At 39.3% G+C, this 24,655-nt stretch overlaps 1 protein-coding gene across 6 annotated transcripts in view; it reads right to left on the bottom strand.

The window, feature by feature from the left end:
• DSCAM (DS cell adhesion molecule) overlaps positions 1-24,655 on the bottom strand; it is a 447,196-nt gene that overhangs the window by 190,312 nt on the left and 232,229 nt on the right. For all 6 annotated transcript variants that reach the window (XM_040055422.1, XM_040055421.2, XM_040055424.1 and 3 more), the window contains exon 4: positions 91-237. In XM_040055422.1, coding sequence (XP_039911356.1) covers positions 91-237 — 147 coding nt within the window. The remainder of the gene's footprint in view (positions 1-90; positions 238-24,655) is intronic.

The raw sequence follows: 24,655 nt of genomic DNA, 5'->3' as shown, positions 1-24,655 counted from the left end.
GGGAACGTGTCTTTGCCAGCCGAGCACACCAGAGAGAGAGGGAGACACATGCAGCATTTCCTTTAGCAAGATACAGGAAAAAAGGAGCACCTGATACAAAAAGTCTTGCGCTGTTGCTTTGTCGTGTTTCTCCAGTGTATCTGTGCCTTGTGATACATCGGTAGTTGTACAGTCCATCTTCATTCTGTACGTCTAAAATATACAAGGCTCCCGTGGATGTGATGAGAAATCTAGGTCCTGAAAGACACAAGAATTTGCAGGGTTTAAAATATCTGCAGGTTGTTACTCTCACACTGAAGGATGGAGGACACAGGGACTGAAGATTGTTTTGGTTTGTTTTTTGGGGTTTTTTTGCCAGGCTTGGAGCTGCCAGTTCCAAGCTTACCAAGTCACACTGTGAATGCATGAAAGGTATCAATTTGTGCATATTTAATTTGCACTTCATGTGCAGAAAGGGAGGCATCTTTAAGGGAAATGTGAGGAATGAAGGAAAGAAATGTGCCATGGTCTATATGACTATTAACAAACATACAAGGGGCATCTGAAGTAAAATACGGGGTAAGAAACCAGTGCAATAACCCAGTTTAGTTCAGTATTGTGGGGTGATCCGATACAATTCAGCAGCAGGGCCGTAGGGTGAGAGAGGCGGTGCAGCTGCTCACACCTGCAATGCCTGCGAGTTAAACAGCTCCAGCGTGAGGAGCAGTCCCACCCTGCCCAACAAAGCCACAGCCTCTGAAACCAAACAAGTCTGACATTGCTCAAGGCCAGAGTTTCCACCACTGTTCTCTCAAAATAAAAGTATTACAGGTTAAATTTTCTTCAAATATTACTTCTTTGTGATTGGCTCTAGAATATGTGGAGAATACAGTGGTTTATATGGTCACATGTGCAGTTTTGGTCATTTGGCATCCACAGAACTGTCTCTGTTTCATGTCCACTTTAAAAGCAAGGACAAAACCCACCCTTAAAATCTACACAGTACCTGTTTGCTCTAATGCACTTTACATAATGAAATAAATTTAAATTACGTGTTTAGAATGCATTGTAAACTTAAACCTCGCCTGGTTAATATTTCCACTTAAAAAATTAGTGTAGTTTAAGCTGTGTGTGCTTTTCCAAAACTTTTACATTGAGGTAAATGTGACTATCTCTTTCTTTTCATATCTGCTAAATTCCTCTGTAGCTGGTAGCTCTTAAAATATATGTACCTGTACCTAAGTATTATAAAATATAACAGGCTCCAGAATTAGGGGGGAAATACACAAGGGTGAAACTCATTACGAACAAATATCCAGTAATATGCAGCAAGAAAGAATTCCTTTTCTTCAGAGCTCTGTTTGAGCAATGACTTTTTAATAATTAAGTGTAGTTAGGATGCTTGCTCACAGATGCATCAGTGGGAAAGCAATCCAGCAGAGAGTGGATGGAAAGGAAATGGTTTCATTACAGAGGATGATATCCTTTAAAACATAATATAAAAGAAATTGGGGGAAAAAATTAGCAACCATTTAATGTCACAGGACTGCTCTGACCCTCAGAGTAGAGAACATTGAATAAAACAACACCAGCCCCCCTCTACCATCCTTGGAATTATCCAGAATTATTAAATAACCACACCAGGGTTAAATAAGTTGTGAGGTGGTTTAGCATGGAGAAAAGGAGGCTCAGGGGTGATGTTATTTCTCCCTAAATCTCTTTGACAGGAGGGGGCAGCCAGATGGAATCAGGATGTGCTCCCAGGGAACAGGGACAGGAGCAGAGGGAACGGCCTCAGCCTGGGCCAGGGCAGGCTCAGCTTGGACAGCAGCAGGAATTTCCCCATGGAAAGGGGGCTCAGGCCTTGGCAGGGGCTGCCCAGGGAGCTTGGCAGTGCCCATCCCTGCAGGTGGCACCTGGAGGTGGCACTCAGAGCTCTGGGCTGGGGACAAGGTGGGCACGGGGCACAGCTGGGACTGCCTGGGCTGGGAGGGATTTTCCAGCCTCAGGGATTCTGGGATTTTGTGAAAATAAATCACCATAATTGAGGCATAGAAGGTGTTGAGCTCCTTTGGTGATGAAGAAGAGCTGAGCAAGGGAAGGTGTGAAGGAGGAGGGAGAGCTGGATGGGAAGTTCTCTCTCCTCAGCCATGAGCTACAATGAACTCCAGCCGAGGTGGATTTACAGATTTACAGGCTAAAGAGGTTCTTTCTTATACAGAAGCCATACTGACTTCATATGCCTCTGAAAATTAAACTGCTTGCATAGAGAAGACTTAGGAACAAAGGTATTGTGGAGTGCAGTAGTAAAATCACCTGAATGGGTAATACTTCAGTTTCACAGCCTGATGTCTGAAACATGGCATTGAAAAGCTCACATGAAAAAAGCAAAGCTACCTTACATCTTATATTTTAGTATGTTAGTTGTAATGTTTGGATGAAATGATATAGACATGATGAAATGATGAAATGATATAGTCTTATACTGACTATAGGTGGTGGGGTTGTTTAGCATGGAGATACACTATACCTCCTCGATATAATGTGTGCTGCCGTATGCTGTGTGCTTCTTCCTTTTCCTTTCACAGTCCCAATTACTCAGAACACTGTCTGAGTGTATACATTACTCAAAACCATTTGTGCCACCCTGCCTTTTATCAAACAGTGCTACTCTGTTGCTAGAGGACACAAAGAGAAAATGATACACACTTTCTGACTCCAAGAAGAAGGTTGAAGAAGAACTTCTTCATTTACAAAGACTTTGCATTTATAAGTTCTAAAGAATGACCAAGGATTGGAGAACAAGGTTACCACCTCTCCATCCCACTGGCTAGACTAGAAGTCAGTCAGTTGACTCTCATCAAAAAGAAATGTAGAAAACATGATGTTTACAGTGCAAACTGTGAGAATTCAACTACAGAGCTGTAAACATCTCACAAAAGCTCACATAATACAGCAACACTACTCAACATCTGTGCCATTTATAAGGTCTGCCTTAACCCCTAAATTTAGGTTACAAGGATATTTAGAATTTTGGTGTGAAAATCACAGGATGTTAGACTTCAGTTCAAGAGCAGTTTCTGCACCCGTGATATATTCATAAAGCAAATCTACCCTTTCCAGGGAATATTTTAAGAGCATTCCAGGGAATGTTATAAGAACTACAGGTAACTGAGGCACAGCTGTCTCCCTTATGCTCCGTGGGCAGCACAAAATGACAGCTTCAGGAGATGGGAATCACATTTAAAGGCTTGGCTTGGCTTGGGGATTGCAGCAGAGACAACCCTGCCTTGCTTTTGTTTCTAGCTGCCTGAGCATCCAGTAGCTCTGCATTCAGCGGGTTCAGCCCTGTGCCTGCCCACAGCAATGCCCTCAGCCCTGCCTGCTCCGTGAAATGACCTCCTCTGCAGCCCAGGCAAGGCTTACATCGGGTTTTTCCAGCTGGGAGGTGACTCTGGTACCAAACCTTACCGGGATGGATGTCAGTGGAGAGGCTGTAACCACATCGCAGGCCCAGGAACAGATAAAAAGGTGTTACTGAGATGGTTGGGACTGTTTTGGTCCCTGCAGGAAATCTGCATGTGCTCTGCATTTATGTCAAGCAAGTGGAGCCTAAACAGCTGAGAGGCAGAGATGTGCACCTCGTGCCTGCGAAGGCTTCCTGTAGCTTTCCCTTTCTGGGGTCCATTTTCACCTTTGCTAAATACATATAATTCCATTTCTTTTCATAATTCCACTTCTCCATGACTCCATTTCACACCTCTGGACACTACTAGTGTGCACAAGTTTATGATCACACAAAGGTGGCCAAAGTTTAAAAATAAATTCCTTCCTCTGTGCTCTTCCACAGCCCTCGCTATTTTCAGATGCTCTGCACAGTTTTGAGAGATGATCTACACAGGGCATCGTTAGTAATCAAATTTGTCTCTTCTCAGGATAAGCATGAACAAAACTGACACAGAAATTAAGTGAGAAGATCAAATACACAGCTTCCCTTTAACTCCAGAGAGCAGTTCTGGAATCACCACCGGGGTGTGAATTTTGGACATGGATGAGGATGTGGAGTGGCTGGGTGATGAATTTTATGGATTTGTGGGCTATTTCCAGATCTCGTAGTAGTGACTGATACTTGCAGGTGAAGCCTTCCCTGCTCAGCCCTGACAGTGAGTTTCCTCAGCTCCAGTTACGCTTTTGGCTCCGTGAGAGCAGACACGCTTATTAAAAGCCTGCCACTTAATAAAAGAGGAATGTGAAAGCTTTGCAGAGCCATGAAATTGCTCAGTGTTATCTTGCTGTATTTTCTGGAGAAGTTATGAACACACTCAAGCTATCTAACGCTGCTTAGATCATCTTCCTGTTGGAAATTACTCAGGCAATCATACAATAAAACCTTCACTTAAAGCATTATCTGGAGATTTTTCCCTCACCCTCTTCAAAGATAGCTGAAAGTAAATAGTTATTGCCACATATCAGATGTTATCCCACATTTCCCACCAACAGACATTGTGTGTAATTGCAGGGCTAAAGATTTTCCTATTCCTCTTTTCTTCTTAACATATTTTGCATACTTATGTAATGCTTTTAATAACCAACCCCTCCTTCTCCCATAGAGACGCGAGACAGAAAAAGATGACAGAGAAATAAAAGGGGAAATGCATGTAATTTCTGTCATCTTCTAAACGGAGAGCATTTTCATTAAACCCGACAGGCTGTCAGCTGTGACAAAGCTGAAGTGTTGAGTGTTCTGCCTTCTGTACTTGAAAAAGTGTTTAGAAAAGCGCCAGGATGGGACAGACAAGCTCCCACTGCCCTCTTGATCCATGGGAGGGTTTTCTTCTTCAGGCGCATTTAATTTATTCGCCCCTGCTTTGCTCTAATGAAGTCTAATTTGTTTGACTCACCTACTTAATATGCCAAATAAAGATTTTTCTAAAGTGAAAAAATCCTTTCAGAACTACTGAAGCTTTTTGTTTGTTTGACTGTTAGCAGGCTTCAAGAGAGGAAGACAGAGAAGCCTTCTTTGCAACAATTAAAAAAAACACTGTCAAAATATAGCTCATAATTCCCATTTATTATTCCTCCTCAGCAGTGTTTGTATTAATGCATTGAATACTTGATTATAATAATTTCAACATCTGATTTTCAGAGATGCTGAAATCTCTTTTGGCTTTCAGTGCTTGATGCCTTTGAAAACTTGATTCAATATCTGGAATATATGTCTCATTCAAAGGCTTCAAAGGCTTCCAGGAACCCTCACTATCTCTTGCCTTGGTAGTGTGGGCAAGTATAGTATTACATTCGCATTTAACATAGGATTTAAACTTATTTTAAAATAGAATTTAAACCCAAGGCCAGGCTGGATGGGGCTCTGAGCAAGCTGGCCTAGTGGAAGGTGTTCCTGCCCATGGCAGGGGAATTGAATTCGGTGTCCTCTAAGGTCCCTTCCAAGCCAAAGAATTCTATGATTTTATGAAAATTTAAATTCTTTACAGAGAAGCTTTGAGAGATGGATTCATACAATTGCCAGCAAGTCAGTGGAAGACCAGGGAATACAACCCATAAATATTTCCCCAACATCCAACATAATACATAACTTTGCCTCACGGTGAGACTGAAAAGAAAATATATAGATCCAAGGACTAGTAAGACCATTAGAGTAATTTATTTCCACTTTCCATCCTTTTGCCATTGACCCCTGCCCAAGTCCATATCTGGAAGTTACACTATGGGTTTGTTAAAAAGGCATTAGTCATGATTAAAGATTTCTTGTAAGTGGAGAGCATGTGATAGCCCTGGGTAAATTATTCCAATTATTCTTACTTTTGAAAATTCTTGTATTGTTTAGGTCCACCTACCTTTGCCCCAGTTATTGGATCTTACTGTGCTTTCATTAAAGATTTCCTCCGCAGTCAGAAATCTTCTGCCCATTTAAGTCCTTACAGAACATGAGGAAATTACCTCTTACACCATCCTTCTCCTTAATTAGTTATACAGATTGAACTTCCTAAATCATTTACTGTGAATTATTCATTGCTTGAAATATTCCTGCAGTTTTTCGCTCAACACCTTAACAACTTTTTGAAGTTCTTTTTCAAGCTTGGATCACGCACATAAATTCAGTTCTGAAATGTCTGGTTCTGGTTGTAATGAATGCAAAATGTCACCATTTTCGTCTGTAATTTTTTTTTTTTTTTCTTTTTTCCCCCCATGTACCCGTCCAGTAATTGAACCCATCATGGCAAATTGTGATCTCCTTTTCAGAGTCATGGATTTAGGGATTTCCCTCCTTCTGTAGATGGGAACTATCACCTGACTGTCCTAAAACTGGAATTATTGGTATGAAAACCTCAGTGTCCCAATGAAAACTCTTTAACACAAGTCACCATTTGCCATTACACCAATACTTTAACAGTTCTCATATTTGTCAACAGCTTTTCTTACCAGAATTTCATTCCTTAATTCCTTAGAAACTCTAAATTCATGTCTTCATCTGATATATTAACAAACTGCTTGGTTTGAAGATAAGGACCCGAAGAGATGGGTCTCACTGTCTTAAAGAAAACAAATAAGGAAGAGGTGGAGGAAAACTGGGTCATATCTGGGCTTGACCAAGGGCCCCCAAACCCACATTTTTGAAACAAACCCCTCACTTTACTGTCTGCTGACCAGTGCCCCAAATAACCCACTGACTTCTTTAAATTCGAGTGGCATTAGCAAATCATGTTTGTTTCTCTAAGTGAGGTCACATTAACCTCTAACCAGTTATGAAATTGCTCTTATGTAAGGTTTTAATGTTTTCCATTAGACTGCATAATATTAGAGATTAAAATAAAATTCTGTTTAGGTTTCCTATGTGAGACTGTTCTCATGTATAATTCATAAGAAAATGTGAGCACTTTCCCGTCGAATTAGCGCATCATATTCTTGTAGGAAAATGAGAATATTCTAAAATCACAATGTTAATTATTCTTTAATCATGCTTTTTTCCCCCAGCATGCTGGTAGTCTTTAAATAGGGGTAATGTTACCCTCAAGATGATTTAAAAAATCATATTTGATTTTTCCTTTGTTGGAAACACATCTAACGGCGTTGTGTTATTGCAGCCTAAATTGGGTTGATCGAAATTAAGAGAACAGATGGCTGTTCTAACCGTGTGCCAAATGGTAATACAGAACAAATAAACTCTTGCCAGTGGTACTTGTCACCTCCCCTGGATAGAATCGCTTCTGCTAAGCAAGTTTCCAGTGTGACCTGTGCATGGAAGGGGAGAGAACTCCCCGCAGAGCCAAAGGGGACAGAAACTATAACTCAGTTTTATGGCACTGCTACAACATCATCCTCAAAAAAACCAGTCTGCTGCTCGGGGCGTGGGAAGTGTGCTAGCACCTGCTTAAACCGTGCCCTGTGGTCACAGCACTGGGAAGGCTTTTGACATCCTGCCCAAAGATTAGATGAGGAATGGAGATGCGGAGGGAAAGGCGAGGATTTCACTTTTCCAAGTATCACTCACTCAAAGTACTCAGAGACACCTTGAAAGGACATCATTACTCATTTCCTGGGAGAAAAAAAATCAGTGGCAAAGCTTCTGAAGTGCCACCATAGTACGATGTTTCTCATGAGGAATTAAGGTGTTGGATATTCCCATTTTTTCCTGACACAAGGAAAGAAAAAGCCATAAAATCCATAGGAAGTGTTTTCCAGGGTGAGGGAGGCTGCTGTGATATTTGGTCCATAATTCCAGGCTCCTCCAACCTCACAGAAATGTGTCTTATCATAAAGCCAAGCTTGCAGGTCTGAGGTTTTCTTCAGTTCCAAAGTAGTTGGTTTCCCCTTTCCCTTCTGTTTTGTTGTTTGTTATGGGCTTTTTTCCTCCCCGCCAGAATTAAATCTGAGAATTTATAAAACAAGCCAGCAGCCTTACATGAGATGTTTTCTATTTTATTTAGACACATAATCTGTTTAGACTTCAATAAAGAATAACTGAGATCATCTCTCTGCAGGGAGCCAAGGACATTCATTAATATTTCCTGTCCTATGACCTGACGTGATTCCAGCTGTAACAGAGATGGATTCACAACCTGGCAAAATTTGTGCAGAACTGACAGCTCAAAGTTAAGACATTTTTTCTTATATCATCATTCTTTATCCTCCCTCAGCTCCTCTACCGCAGTTAGGGATAGAAGCACCTGTTTTGGTGGAAGCTCAGTCTGAATCGGGGTTTATTGTAGATAAATCTGTCCCTTGTCAGTCACTCTGCCCCTCAGCCAGTGGAATTCAGAGCTGCTCAAAGTGTGGGAGGCCCAACACAGCCACCATCACCACGGCCCTAAAATGCAAAACAAAGTCATGGAATATTTTCCACTTGATTGTTCAAAGATTAAAGAGGAAAAGAGTGAAAAAATAAAATTGCTAGGGTTTGGGTGTTTTTTTTTTTTTTTCATCTCTGTCTCTAAGGAATATCAAGGACCAGCAATGTCCTTCTGCATCTTTTCAAAGAAAATGGATCTAGAGAAATTTAGATGCCGTGGTGTTTGCTCCATTCCAAAATGTCTCTCTGATTTATAAATGGGGATTTTGCCATAGCTGTAGTTCTCCAGATTTCCCTTGATGTTTTGCATGAATTATTACTGCCTGAGACGGCAAACCTGCCCATTTCTTGCCTCTAGAACCATAAGGTAAATAAAATTGGAAGAGAGAAGAAGACAGAAAGAAAAGGGAATAAAGAAAGAAAACAAGGGAAAAAAGCAAAAAAGGGGAAGGAAAGGAAAGGAAAGGAAAGGAAAGGAAAGGAAAGGAAAGGAAAGGAAAGGAAAGGAAAGGAAAGGAAAGGAAAGGAAAGGAAAGGAAAGGAAAGGAAAGGAAAGGAAAGGAAAGGAAAGGAAAGGAAAGGAAAGGAAAGGAAAGGAAAGGAAAGATTGACAAAAATAAAGTTGCAGTTTTGGCTTTCTAAATTGAGCTGAGAGAGATTATCTGCTGAGTCAATTGCAGCTTTGAGTAGGAACAACAGTTGTGGTTCCCTGTTGGTTTCCCTTGGGACAGGATGAGGCCTGAGCCCAGTGTTCCAAAATCAGGCAGGTCCTGACTGCTGGTAGCAGCTGCATTCCTGGTTTTATCTGCTCTAAATTCAACAGTACCATGAGTTTATTTGTGCTTCTGTAATCTCAGTGTAAGAAAAGATATTATGCTCTTCTATGTGCAGTGCTATAATTTTCTGAGTTTGGCCATTTTGAAAAAGAGATTGTAAATTACCCAAATCAGAACATATTTTGTTGCCCTATTTTTGTTTTTGAGACTGCAAAAATGTATTTCATGCCAATTGTCCACACCAATTCCACTTATATTACATGTGCAATCTTCAAGTTTTATAAAGGAGGAATAAGCATGTTTGTTTGTTTTGATTTTGTGGGGTTTTGGTTTGTTTGTTTTCTGGTTTTTTTTCAGATAAGGCATAACTTGATGCAGGAGCTGTGCTTTTGTGTACACAGACTAGGTTTGGTTAATGGTTACTATTTTATGATTGAATAGTATAGACCTGAATGACCACACAATATTTTTATTTAACTGTTCCCCCTCTTAATCTTTGATGAATTTATTAGGCACGAGCAGCTACAGCTCTCTACCCGCTGCTGTTAACTGTCATCCTCCAGGATATTGAATAAAACTGCCATAATCTTTAATGCCTCAGTTTTAGATGATTTGAGCGCTTGCATACGTTGCTGTAGAAGCTGCTTTCCTCATTTCAGCTGGGAAGCAAGCAGATAATTTTAAATCACCACCTAGTTTTAGGGGCTCTGATTAAAGAGGATTCAACTTTGCCTGTGATATATGGAGCTGTCTAGAGGATTAGAACCTTTTTTCCTCAGGCTTTTACTGGTGCATCCCACATAAATAAATAGCCTGGAGATGACCAGGAGCTTAGCACAAATAAAATAATTCTCTGTTCTTCGTATCATCAAGGATCATAACCCATCTCCCCTGTAAATTTGAACACAAGTTCATTAATTAGAGAAAACTTCATATCCTCTGGCCTGAACAGCAGCTGCCTTATGTCACCACCATCAAATGTGCCCCTTAACAGTTTTGAATCTTTGAAGTCATTGTATTTCCAGAATATAAACTGTTATGGACAATATGATCAGAATAAGCCACAGCCCTGCAGACACAGAATTCCAACAGCAGCAGAATTGTTTTGACTGAGTGCAAACAGCCAATATCATCCCACAGCAATCACAGCAGCTGCAGTTCTCTGGCCCCACAGGTTTAACCACATTTATTCTGCAGGTAACTGTGAAGGTAATGAAGCATCTCAACCTGAAAGAACAGTCCTATGAGAAATTTATCATAGTACCCACTCCCTTCCATGAAAAGATCTATTCAAATCTCCCCAAGACACCCGAGCAGTCAGAATTTTTATCTGAAGCATGTGCAGTAGCAGAGACAAAGCCTCACGTGGTACATTCTAGTGCAGTATTTTTATTTTGAGAGGGCAAAATGAGGGAAAGTGAAACAGGTTAATTTGGTGTTATGCCAATGGCACGAGAAGGAATTAATCCCTTCCTTGCTCAATTTGAAAAAGTAAACCTGTGTTTGGATAAAAAAAAAACATTCAGAATATTCACTGTGGGAGGAAGCAGCTCCACTAGGAATTAGAGATAAATAATTCCCCCTGGGACTCTTGGCCAGTCTACTGGGAAAAGAATTCAATGTTCAGTGAAAAATTTTTAAAATGAAGAAAAAAAGCCTGCTAAAGATGTACATTTCTATCTTTTTGAACAACACAATAGTGTTAAGTCTATGGTATTGCTTTTCAACAGCTCTGTAAAACTTAAAGTACTTTTTACAATTTCTCCTCACTATATCAATTTTTCCTCTACTTTTTTCTCTCTCATGCACACTAATTTTGATTCTCAACACAACCAGCTACGTTATAGAATGGGACCCTACTTCTGTCTCTTCTTTACCCTTCCCACAGCACAGAGCTCCATTGTTGTGCATTTTGGGTATTTAACTATTCAGCTCTCACTACCACTCACACACCTGCCATTTTTAAAAAGGAATTGTCTCCTGATGAGCTTTTCCCATATTTTGTGACTCAGTACACATTTCCCTGATTATGGAAACATACAAAACCACTCGTACTCAGTGTTGTTTCAGAACAACATATGAAGCAGTGTTTTAAACAGAAAAAAATAACAATAGTAAGAGCACAAGTATTTAAAGGCTTTTCTTTACCTTGAAATAAACAAAACTCCTGCCATTCAGGATCCAATGAAATGATTCCATAAAGGATTATTAGAAAAGCAGTATTTAAGTATTATACAAGACACATGTGTTACCAACATTGCTGGAGGAAAAAAAATAACCTGTATGGATTTAAAATTGAAAAAACCTGCAAGCAATTCCTGAGAATTTGTTTGCAGACTGAATTCCATCAGCATGTGGGGATTTAGCAGACCTCATTTTTATAGGTTACAAAATTTTATAATTCTTCTCAATAAACAGAAACATTTGGAACAAGAATCATAGCAGTGTGAATAGATGTGGTTTTCACACTATTTATTTTGTGCTTGCTGACATCTTTGTCAAACTAACTTTATAACAATGAAAAGGGTTCAGTAAATATAACTTTTCAGCAAGGAGTAAATTCACAGTGTGATTTATGCTGAGCATCAACTCAAGATTATGGGATATTTCAATCCAACTTAATTTCGAAGATCTATGTGAGGTAAAACTAGGAAGGATGTGTAATTCCATAGCATCTCATAAAGATTACTGTGATTCTGTACTATTACTTTCTTTAGACTGGAAGCACAAAGAAAATATCATTATAAGCACAACAAGCATCCATCCTTTTGAATAAATCTATTTTAAGGTTTTTTATTTCCTTCTCTGAACTGCTCAGAGAGTCATGACTTGGAAGTGTGTCCAAATATCAGGACAATTTTGCAAATATGCCCAAATATGTTCTTAAGACATTTTTTATCATTTGCCAATGTCTATTTGGTTGGGAAATTGAGGCATAGTGAAGCAAATTGATTTGACTGACTTTATCTTGTGAGTTTGTGGCAGATTTGGGAATCCCAGTTCTGGGTTTTGAGCATCCAAACATCCTTGCTCACCCCTCGTTTCACATGCTGTGCCTGAAAACCTGCTAGATTGGATGGCGCACAACAAGAGCATAAGAATTTTGGATGTGTAAATCGCTCTGAATGAGTTAAATGTTATTATTGTTGTTCTCTTTCTACTATCAGAGTGTTCACCAGTGGGCTGGACATGTTCTGTTTGCACCAGTGCTCATTTTCTGTGAAGACCTCAGAATAAATTATTTTTAAAATACAGCCTTTGGCCAGATTAATGGCCAGACAAGCTGTGTTAAACATTTTTCTGCTTTTCCTGCACCTTCCCTGTACTTACAGATGCAATTAGCCCTACAAATGGTTCGAAGCATCTATTTTGTTAACGCTTAGATTTGTTTTAGGATTGCATTGCAGCATTTGTTAAAGCAGCTAGAGTCTATAATGTGTTCTGTTGTGTCTTTTAAATGGTAAATGTTAAGGAAACATAGGTGTTTAGGGAAAAAAAAAACAAAAAACACTGCAAATTCATATTCTACATACGGGACTTAAGTCATAAGTCCCTTAAAGCATTTTTTGACATGCTCACAAAAACATTTTGAAAGTCCCACTAAGCATTTTTTCCATTTCTAGAATTTATTTCTTTCAGGAAGCATAGCACTAGATTATAAAAACCAACCAAATAAATACGTCCAAGCAGACACAGACCTGCACTGCCTGGATGCTAAGAACTTCCCTCAGCAGTCAAACTCTCTTTGTTTATCTCCACAGGCCATTAAAGAACGTTTTGAGTCACAGAGTGACCTTGCCATCACCATATGAGATTAGCACAGTTGGCCTTGACCACATTATTGACATTTCCCTGTGAAGATCCATATCATTGACATTTCTTGCAGTCCCAGAAGCTGCAAGCAGCATGAAGTTGCCTAAACAGGATTGACCTGACAGAAAAGCCCCCACGTGTACAGCACGATGCAGCCACCAAGACATTTGGAGTAGCATTCCCAGCATGAACCAGGCACATCCACGTCCTCTGGCTGATGCCTTGGGAAGGCTGACCTGAAACAGAGCTGGAGAATAAAGTAGCTGATGAGGTTTTGGCTTCTTTTCAGCTACTGCCAAAACTGAGATTGAAACATGGGAGATGCGGTTGTAGAGTTTGGACTTGGATGTTTATAATTGATCTATTTACAGACCCACCAGCCATGAGCTCTAACTAGCAAGTTAGACAAATGAGGTAAAATGGCTTACCTCTAACTCTTTCCAAGATTGTTTAAGTGCTAATTACCCAATAACGAGGTGACACCTATATTATTTATATTTCTGACCCAATAATGACCACCTAAACCTATGAAGAAGAAGGAAGAAGAAGGTGAAGAAGAAGAACTTAGACAATGCCCCCAATCCTCCATCTTGCACCATACACATTACTATATACTAAAATCCTAAGTTTCCAGAATTCCAACAAGTAAATATTGATTGAAAGGTCTTTAAGGATACACCTTGGGCAGGACAGGGCCTGACCAGGGCTACACCCAAGGTGGACTAAAAATGGTCACAAACTGGATGACCAGTCATGAGGTCTTACATTTTTATAAGTTTTGGCCCATTTGCATGTTGGGGTTTAATTTTCCAATTACAGCTTCAGGTTGTGAGGTTCCAACCTTCTTATTCCTCCCTTCAGCCACAGTTGTTTGTGCTTTTGGGCCTGAAATTTGTCCTTGGTGTCCAGCAGGAAAAGGATTTGTTTTGTCTCCCTACTCTGTGAAGAGAGTTGACTGACACTGAATATGAGGCTCAGAACTGCACTCCTAGGCAGCACAGGATCTGAAAAACATGAAAGCTAAAACTTAAGGCATCATGGCACCACTGGAGATGGAGAACAATGGCCAAAACTGTGCATGGAGTCACCACCAGTATTATCCAAAGCACTGTGAGCAGCAGGTCCAGGGAGGGGATTCTCCTCTTTGCTCTCATGAGATCCCACCCAGAGCACTGTGCCCAGTTTGGATGTTCCAACATCAGAAGGATGCGGAACCGTTGGAGCAAGTCCAGAGGAGGCCATGAGGTTGATAAGGGGACTGGGGCACCTTCCCTATGGAGAGAGGATGGGAAAGCTGGGGCTGTTCAGCCTGGAGAAGAGAAGGTTGTGTGGAGACCTCACAGAACCTTCCAGTGTCTGAAGGGGCTACAAGAAAGCTGGAGAGGAACAATTCATGAAGAACTGGAGTGATAGGACAAGCGGGAATGGGCTCAAAGTGAAAGAGGGGAAATTTAGGTTCGATATAAGGAAGGAATTGTTTCCTAGGAGAGTGGGCAGGCCCTGGCACAGGGTACCCAGAGAACTGGAAGTGTCCAAAGCCAGGTCTTGGAGCAGCCTGGGACAGTGGAAAGTGCCCCTGCCCACGGCAGGGGGTGGATTGAGATGATCTTTCAGATCCCTTCAAATCATTTTGTGATTACCACGAGGACATAAAATACACCTTAAAGGAGAGGATCACTATGAAATCTGTGAACCAAATGTGTCTGTCTTGTTTAAGCATGAGACCACAGGCTCAAAGGGATTTTAGATTATTTACCAGTGGTCTGTCCTTCTTATTTATGCTTGTCAGCTCCCTAAAAAGAGGCGACTCTCTTCAAGTGGTGCTTCCAGTACATAAGGTAAGAAGTACTGCTTTTTGCACAAATTGATCTAAAGTAGGGATATTCATCCAATTTGCTTCAGTGTACTTCTTTCTCCTGAGAAAACACAGCACAGTGTTGACATTTTACATGAGCATTCAAAAAACGCTGGTGTCACTTAGATAAGAACATTTAAAAATAATTATCCCTATTTTTCAAAACTAGGCAGTGGAAAAGTAATGAAGAAAAAGCTCTGAACCAAAACTACTTTTCTTCTCTTTTTCTGATACTCAGCTTTAATCTGGGTATACTCTTTTATGCAGTCAATGGCTTAGGGATGTGAACAGCCACAAATGAATCTTAAAAAAAGAAAATTAACGTGGCAAAATCTGACAGCTGTATGGCATTTATTCTAAGCAAATTCTGCATCGGTTCAATCTCTCAAGCAACTGTTATTTGGGTCAACATTATTGCTTTCATAGTTCACAGTCTTTATCTCCTGGGAGAAAGCCAATTTTTTTCTTCACTCCAATCCTCTTAGGCAGAGCCCCAAGAGTCTGTATCACTGACCTGAGGATTTGCATTCTACACCATGTCCGTGGTCAGGACACACTATCTCCCTCGCTGGAGCATTTCCATTAAAAAGGTGGAACACACATGCAATCCCTGTAAATTGAGCCTCCTGGACTTTTTTTAGTTCTAAAAAGGGAGCCTTGTACAAAGCAGAGCACACTGCAGAGCAAAGACCAGGGAAGATAGGGGGGGGGAATAAAGAAATAAATAATATCCCAAAGATGCAAAAGTCAATACACCGTGTTTCATTTCTTTCTCTTTCTGACAGGAGCTCTGGCCCTGGAGCCTGGTCAGGGGCAGCTCAATAATAACGATCTAAGGCTGGTCTTCAATAGAGACTCAACAGCTGACAGCTCTTCTGTTCAAATTGACAAGGGCACAAAGAAAGGCTTGAATAATTAATTGTGAATGGTTGGATGTGATTTGATTGTGTGACCAACCTGTTACATCGACTTGCCTTCGCCTAATCTTTCAAAATGAGGTATTAGAGCTGAAACTCTGCTATGCTTCTTTCCTATCACCTGGTTGTCTCTTGCTCTGTGGCAGAGCCTGCAGGATGTGCCCTCCATGAGAGGGAAGGGGGTGAAGGAGAGCCCTGATCTCACTTGGGTGAATAGGACTCTGTGCTCCAAGCCTGCCCAGCCTCTATAAAAAGTACTTGTAATTTCTATTATGTAGATGCAGCCATCAAAAAAATTAAAAGAAACCAACAAGGATGGGAAAAGAAAGTGGCTTTGGGAAAGGTAACAGCTATGGGCTAATTAACTTCTTCCTCCCACAAAAAAAACCCCTCCAACCAAACAAAAAAAATGAAATCCAAAACCCAAAAAGATCGAAACCAAACCAAAGAAAACGCTAAAAAATTGTAAAACCCAACCACCACCCCCTGCAAAAAAACAAGCCCTAAAAAAACCCCCAAACTTTCTCACTTCATTTCTGAGACATATTTTAGCTAACATTTCATAGACCAATTTCCCACTTAAATAGAAACTGCAGACACCTGAACATTCAGAGCCAAGTCGTATGATGAACATCATCTCAAACATAATCTGCATTTATTTTTAATAGGGACAGAATATGTCAACATCCACAGCTTCAGCGTTGTCTTTAACTCAGATGCTGCTTTCTCAGCAACCCTCAAGTAGAGGTGGCACAATAAATCCTTGTTTAACTCATTCACCACTCTTGGGTGACAGAAAGAGTGGGTGTCCAATAATTTCTGGTTGCTAAAATTCTTTGAATAAGCAAAGGAAAGACACCACCATTTCAGGCTGCCCAAGGACTTCAAATGTTCTTAAATGCTGGGTCTGTGTTTTGAAGGAGTATTTGCTGCAGTGAACTGTGGTTACAATGGTAAACTGCACCTTGGGAAACTGAGAATCTCTCTGTGGTTAATGAAAAATTATTTTTTCATCACAAACATCACAAAATGTTTTCTGTGAGAGCCAAGCTTCTCTCTCCTCTTATTCAGACAAAATTCTCACAGAGTTTTACTCTGTGTGGAAGGACTGACTGAGTAAGGAGTGAGTATTTCAAAGTTTTTTTGATAACTCATCTTCTGAACAGCAGACACCATGTAAATGAAAGAGTCTGATTGTTCAGGGCAGTCCTGATCATTTCACTGTGTTCTAATCCCAGCTCATGGTCTAGAGAACTGAAAGAGTCTCCAGTGCTTAATTATAAGAAGAAACCTCTCTCTATAAAATATGGCTTATGTTTAAGCTCTTAAAAGACATTAAGTTTTGAGGAAGAAATCAGAGTACATGGAAGTAGAACGCTAATGAAGATGCTAAAATGTTAAATTACCTTAATTCCTCCTTTCAAATGAATAATACTCTGTGGAGGAGCATCAGCTGTTTTTTACCAGACTGTACCTATTAGGGTTGTTGAAAAAAGTATTTTCCAACACTTTTAGGAGCAATATTTCCTTAGACTATAACCTCTGTTAAATATTTATACATTAATCTTTGTTTTTATGTAGGAAAAAAAATCCTATATATGCATGTGTGCACATGCATGTCCCCATCATGCGGGTGGTAAATAATAGAAGGTCCCTCTTTATGATAAATTATGGATGAGATGTATAATATATGAATTAAAGTTAACAGCAGGAAAAGTAATTCACACACAAGAAGCTAGGGGAGGAACTAAACCCTGCAAGAGAGAGGTAGCAAACAATTCACATTTTAGTTCAGAAAAGCAGATCTGAGCATTCCATAACTGGGCAGCTTTTTCTGCTCTGCTTATGGCAACGTATTCCACCAAAGAAACTGGGGAAAAAAATAAATATGAAAAAATTAAATGTCACTTGGCTGAAATTCTATTGGGAATTTGGCAGGTTCAAGAAAGAGCTGCAGAAACGATTGAAGAGATGGAAGCCCAGTTTTAAAATGGTGGTCTAAGAAGACAAAGACTTTCAGTTATGAAAAAGGAGCTGATAAAGAAATAACAACTGCCTGAAAGATAAAGGAGAAGACTTTTAAATTTTCAGGTCAGTCTATATCTTCGTACCCTATCAGAAAGTGAAAAGAGAATTCGTTGAGCATAGGCAGAAGATGGAAAATTCAAGCAATGGGGTATTCACAAGAAATATCACAGTTCATGCAGAAATTACAAAGTGGATACAGGAACTCTCTGGTAAATTCCAAGCAGAAATGTGGAAGGTCAAAACAGTCTAAAAGGTAGAAGAAAATAAAGAAAAACAAAAGCAGGACATTTGTCTTTCTACACAGGAATTTCTACACAGTGACAAACTTGCACAGAACAAGAATTGCTCTCAACAGCCGCTGACAGCCCAACCCAGCATCCCATGAACCAACCTCTCAAAAAATCTGAGATTAAAAGAATCAGGATAAGTAACGTATGTTAATTTTAGATCTAGATCAGTCTTTCCCCTAATTTCTGAAATTCCTACTTTCAGTCTGGATGAGGACCTAATCTATGTTAGAAAATTAGTAGAGGTAGTTATGATTTCCTGCAATTTCATTCTTTCAGAATTACAAAAGCATAAATTCTCTTCTTTTTTTTTCAACTGAAGTAATTTTCATGCTAATATAAGTCTATATTTTGCTCATTTTTTTACACTGGTCCACTTCACTTGTTTATTTGTTTTTGTTTTTTTTTTTTTTCAGTGAAGTGGTCACAGATGTCTCTTCAAGAACGTGCACCAAACCACAATTAAAAATAAATAAATAAATAAATAAATGCTTTGTGCTTAGTTCCCTTTCTCTAAAGCATCCTTGATATTTTCTGTGAGTATTAATTCCTAGCATTGGCCCTGAATGTGGCACATTTTAATTTTGAAACGATGAAATCATTCCTTTATTTTTGGTCCTTGTTCTGGTGTCATAAATCTGAGAAGGAAAACATTTTGTAATTCTGTCTCTAGCTCAGAGGTTAAAATTGGTCTGGAATTCAGCTTACTAATTATCTCAGGTAACTGACTGTACAGTGACTTTTTTTAAAATTATATATAATTCTATCAATTTGAAGGGATGGATGAAGAGAGGACTTTGGGTGTTTTGATGGATGGTGGGACATCTCTGAGCTAGCAGTGAGACACAGCTATGAAAAGGACCTAATAGGATTCTAAGATAAAACATGAATCAGTAGCACCATTGAATAAGATAAGAGCTCATCTAGGGTATCATCTGTAATCGAAGATGATTTTATTCACATCTCAAACAAGAACTAAAAATCAGATATAGAAGTGCACACAGAGGAAAAAAAAAAAAAAAAAAAAAAAAGAGCCCATTTTTTAGGGAGACCTTTAAAAACTGATTGGTTTATTTCTTCTGCCAAAATAAAGGTAGCAATATATGTGTCAATAATGATATTACAGTGAATAACAAAATATGTATGCTTGGTCATATATGCCAGGGAGGGAGAGGAAAATTGTTCAATTTAAAGAGCATTACAGGAATGAGATTTAATGGCTTTGAGTTATCCATTAATAAAACTTAGTCTAGACAACTGGAGAAGATTAGAAGATTGGAAGATGGAGAATGTCCCAAACAGAGCATGGAGAAATCTGCTTGTCCCAAGACAGAGCCTGGGATGGAATTTACCATGATTGTGTAACAGTCTGGGAGTTTGGGAAGCTTTGGACATTGAATTCAAGAGAAGGAAAAAAATAAAAAAAATTGTTAAGATTTCTTGGACCTTATCGTATTTTGTTGATACTATGATTAGGATCCAATCATTAATTATAGAGTTCAGGATTTTTTTTTTCCATCGGGCTGTTCTTTGGTGTATCTATTTCCTTCTGAGCTTCTCCGTGCTGCCAGGCAGAAAATAGCAACACTGTAAGTGTGAGGGCTTAAAAAAACCTAAAGTGCTTAATTGGCATCTGTTGTTTTCATGCTTAGGATTATGAACCCTCTTCTAATTTGGTAATAATAAAGAATTATGGTACCAGCCAGACTGGCAAGGTCCAGGTGTTCTTTTACTTTGCCCTGTGTCACCTGGGAGTTTATTTATGAGAGCTGCCCTGCCGTTGAATTTATAGGATATCAGTTTTTCATCTCTCCTCTTCATTGTGCCACGTTGTTTTGAGAAGATTGTTCTGGTTTGTAGTTTCTTGGGTGTTGATTTGGTTTTGTTATTGTGTTTTGGGTGTTTTTTTTGTTTTTTTGTTTTGGTTTTGGTCTTGGTTTGGTTTTTTTTTTCCCCTGAATTTAGATTCTGAACAGCACAAGTTTCAAGATGAGGAAAAGTGTAGGGAGTGCTTTTTTTTTTTTTTTTTTGAGATTAGGAATAGATGTTCTGTGATAAATATATACTCTTCTGAGTATATATTTATGTTCATGGAACTGAACTTTATGACCCAGGTCACTCTTTTTCTAAATTCTAATGGAAGCTGCAGTTGTTTTTTGCTTTTAAGTCCCCATTTCAACTGAGTTTCTGAAAGTTTCACAGCTGGGAATAAAGCAAAAGATCAATCTTCTTGTGAGGTTTTCCTCTTCTTTTTTCTCCCCAGTTCTGTGCAAGGAATCACAAGGACAAAACCCTTTTGGAACTTGGTTGAGGAAGTTCTCTTCCTTACAGAAAAAAATTGAATGTCTAATTTGGCATAGTTCTTGCATTTGTTTGCAGTAGGTAAACAGTGATGCACTCTGAAGATAGAAAATTAAGTCATTTGGTACTTCTTGAAAATAAGAGCTTCACATGAAGATTGCACTGTAAACTCTCTTCACAGGGAGTATTATGAGAATCTCTCTTCCTTATATCATGCTTTGTAAAATTCAGGATTTGTGAATACACAAAAAAAAAAACCCAAAACCAACCCACCAACCAAACAAAAAAACCCTGTGTGGTTTTTTTTTCCTAATTTACACCTTGAATACTGTGTTTATTTTTGTCCAGTGTCACTGAAAAAAAAAAAAAATAGCCTCCAGAATATTTCTGATGGTCACTGCTCTTAGTACAGGTGTCCTGATTGGGTTAGTAATGATTGATGCCACTGCATTTCTGGAAATGCAGATGAACACCCGATGAAGCAGAAATGGATGAATCTCATCACCAAAATATCAGTGTGAACCTCAGGAAAATACAAATGCAACAAAACAGAGGTTTGTTATTCAAGTTTTCTTGGAGCTGCAGAGGCATAAAGCATGTGTAAAATAATATCATATTTATCCAGACAAACCAATAAAACCAAGAGCTGGCATGGGTGATTCTGAAGTTTCATAATGGATTCCTGGACAACATTGGTTGGTTTTGTCTCACACCCACAAAAATATTCAGAGTCATTTCACTGACAACTGAAATCCACAGGGGACCCAGGGAATCCACAGGAGGTCATTCCTCTGGAAGAAGACACTCCTTCACTCCCAGAATCATCAGAAAAATCATCAGAACGAATCTGCAAAATATGCAAAGTGGATGATCATAAAAATATTTAAATCCTATAAGGTTCTAGACAGAATTAATGTGTGGTGTTCCAGCAGTCCATCCTCTAAATAAATTGGGGACAATAATGACTCAGACAGCTCAGTCATCTCCTGCTGATTTTAAAGACAGAAAATGAGCACAACTGCTCACAAGTGAGTGAAAACCAGAGCTCACTCAAAGACAATGCTCCAGTTTCTTGATCACCTATAAAATCCTGAATATTAGAAATGAAATTGTTATTACCTGTTGTGTAAAACCCCAAAGGTCCTTTGTGCTGTGAGCTTGAGTCCTGTTCCCAAAACCATTCCCTACAGGTCATAAAGTACCTGCAAATCTCTCTTACGTTGCTCCTGGCAACAGGGAACTTAAAAAGTTAAAATGAAGACTGTGAGAGCAAAGCAAGCTATGAAATAGTCATAATGCATACCATTAATTGTTATCCTGTTGATCACAATGATCTAAAAATCTTGTTTTGGGTATTACAAGTCATCCTGAAGCAGAGGCATTCAGAAGTCATTAATATTTTAACTACTCTTGACCTTGGATCTTCTAGAGAAGCCACTGACCTAGTTCGGTCTGATTTTTCAGCTGCTCTAGGAAGTTTTGCAACTGAATAGAAAAAGAGAAAAAGCTCCTTCCGGATCTCAGGAGAGAGAAGAGAGAGGGTGTGGATCCTTTTAAGGTCTGATAGACGTCCACAAGCTGTACCACCCATCCCTACATGATAAGGATATGAAAAATCTTGCAGATACTGTACCCACAGAAAAGAGGCAGAAATTGGAGTCGGTTCCTCAACACCCAGCAGGGTGGGAAACATTCCTTTGATTGTGTCTTCCTTATTGTTAGTCATGAATTAGGATTTAGCATGCAATTATAAACAGAATTAGACCCTAGAAGAATCCATAAGTAGCATTCAAATCTCAAATCAAAAAATTACAATTACTCCTTGTCTAGATCAAGTTTATTCCTTAAATCTGACTTTTTGTTTCTCTTTCTTCTGGGCACCAGGATTATCTTGACTAAGTCTGTGATTCTCTGATTTCTTTTGAGCTTTTTTTTTTTTTTTCCCCCCTATGTTTTGCATTTACTGGGAAGGGGGGAAAGAATATTGGCATCTACAAAGCGATTGGGTGTGCAGCCTGATCATTTGCTAAGCATTATTAAAAGCTCCCTGAAATCACTCCAGTGCTTTGCCCTTTACAAGCCATCAGCCATCAATTCAGACCGTCAAATGCGATTACCAGCACTCCTCCTGAAGCTACTTCCAAGCCATTAGTCTGATCGAAAAGCTCTGTCCTTCTTTTCCTCCCAAGTGCATGTAAATCCACCAGACCAGCGCTCCTGTGTTTGTGGGGTGATTCATTACACTTCTGAACAGCATTTGTGGTGTTAAAACTCCAACACCAGTCAGTCAGAATTCATTAAATTTTCAGATATTGTCCGTATTTAAGGGAACTTTCTCAGAAATAGGCCTGTATGTTCCTCTCTCTTCTCTCTGCCTCTATCTATTACGTATTTAAAATGTTCTGCTGGTGTGTAAGGAGATTTACTGACAGTTGCTTGGAAAAATGCAATTAGAAAAGAATCAGAGTTTTCTGCCAAAATTTTCTTTAATTCTATATTTTTTCCTACTATAAAAGTTTTGTTTTTTTTTTGTCGAACATCCTTTTCTAAGCGGCATATTGGGGTTTTTTTGCACTTCTGTCTGAGCAAGAGTGGATTGGATGACTCCTAGAGAACCTTTCTCCATGGCCTTATGCAATATTCTGTAGGAAAATGGTAAATGCTTTATATTTGCCACAGATGATTCTGGGAACTCAAGCTCAGCATGTGGATGGTTTTCTGCACAGCTATATAATTGAACTGAAGTGTTGCCTCTCCTTCCAGCCCAGTCTTCACTCCAAGAACACCCAAAATCACAAACATGAATGTATCACAGAGAAATATCAGCAACTATTGAGCTGAATTAGTCAGGACTGGGAAAATAAAAAATGTGAAAAAATATAAATGTGAAAAGTTCAAAAACCTGAACCTCCTTAATTTCATCCTGACTAAAAATGGAGGAAACTGAACATTTCATGAATGTTCCAAGAGAAATTCAGCTCTCAGGCATGTTACCATCTCCTATTGTAAATTGAGCAAATGACCAACTTCTCATTTATTTGTGTGGGAAATGTCTTTCATGTGGCTTCTCATTCTACAACTATAACATAATGTGTCCAGATTATTTATCTTCACCTGATTGAGAAACCATAAGAAATCTTCACTAAAGGAAGAGGTCCTGAAGCAACAAAAGCAGAAAAAAGGTCATTATAAATGCAAGACAGCAAGACAGGTAACTAGAAGATGCACCATTCCCTGCAAATAATTTATAACATATCATTTATTTATCCAATTTCAGCGTTTTTTTTCTGCTCACAATGCATTAGCAAGATACCAGAGTCCTAGAACTGACTTTTTACTTGAAATTATTCATGATTTTCCCCCTTTAAAGATAAAAAAGTTTGTCTTCTCCTTTCTATTCAAAAAGACTTTGCAAGGTTTGAAAATTACATGGAGTCAAGTAAGACAACTTTTTTTCTGAGCTTTAGAAAACTGAAAACTATCTAGATCTTAATTTTATGGCACAATTATGCTTAACAACTTTTTTTGTGTTTTTTAAGGATACTTTTCTAAGCAGGATGTGTCAGTAATGTGTCGCTAGAGGACACAAAGAGAAAATTATACTCTCTCACTCCAAGAAGAAGGCTGAATAACTTTATTATTTACAAAGACCTCACTTTTATAGGTTTTGAAGAATGACCAGGGATTGGAGAACAAGGTTACCACCTCTCCATCCCACTGGCCAGGCTTGAAGTCAATCAGTTGACTCTCATCAGAAAATAATGTTTACATGATGTTTACAGCACAGACAGTGAGAACTCAGCTACAGAGCTGCAAACATCTCACAAAAGCTCACTTAATATGGCAACAGTAATGCTATGTAAGTAGTTAAGATTTATTTCACTCTGATTTTAAGCAAATCAGATGTCTACGTATCACATAGGTAAGTCAGTCCCTTTACTCCTTGTCCTATGACTACGGTTCCTGGTGAAAAGTCTCTCTCTGTTAAAAGTTGAAACCCAAAGATTTTTTTTCCCCTGTTACTGGCAACTTTTGCATCTGGTTTGCCCGGGGCTTGTCTTTTTTACTGAATTCACTTCCTAATGAGAATGATAATTTTCTTCTGTCTGGAAACTTTCCCTTGCACAGTGGAATGGCTCTGAGAAAGCCAACAAGGGGGTGCCTTCACTTCTGTCCTACAGCACGGATGTTTTTCTGAAAGGCATATTTCAAATAAGCAGGGATTGTTTGGGGAATCATTTGGAAGGACTGTGGACATTTGGAATATCCCCAGGAGGAGACTGCCCAGCCTCTCTGGGCTCTGCTCAGGGCTGCTCCCTGCCCAGGGCACAAGTTGTGCCTCCTGTGCAGGGGAATTGCTGGGCTCAGTCCCTGCCCGTGGCTCTGGGGCC

Source organism: Hirundo rustica, chromosome 2 (genome assembly GCF_015227805.2).
Source record: "Hirundo rustica isolate bHirRus1 chromosome 2, bHirRus1.pri.v3, whole genome shotgun sequence".
Classification (NCBI taxonomy): Eukaryota; Metazoa; Chordata; class Aves; order Passeriformes; family Hirundinidae; genus Hirundo; species Hirundo rustica.
This window is presented reverse-complemented; position numbering and strand designations above follow the sequence as displayed.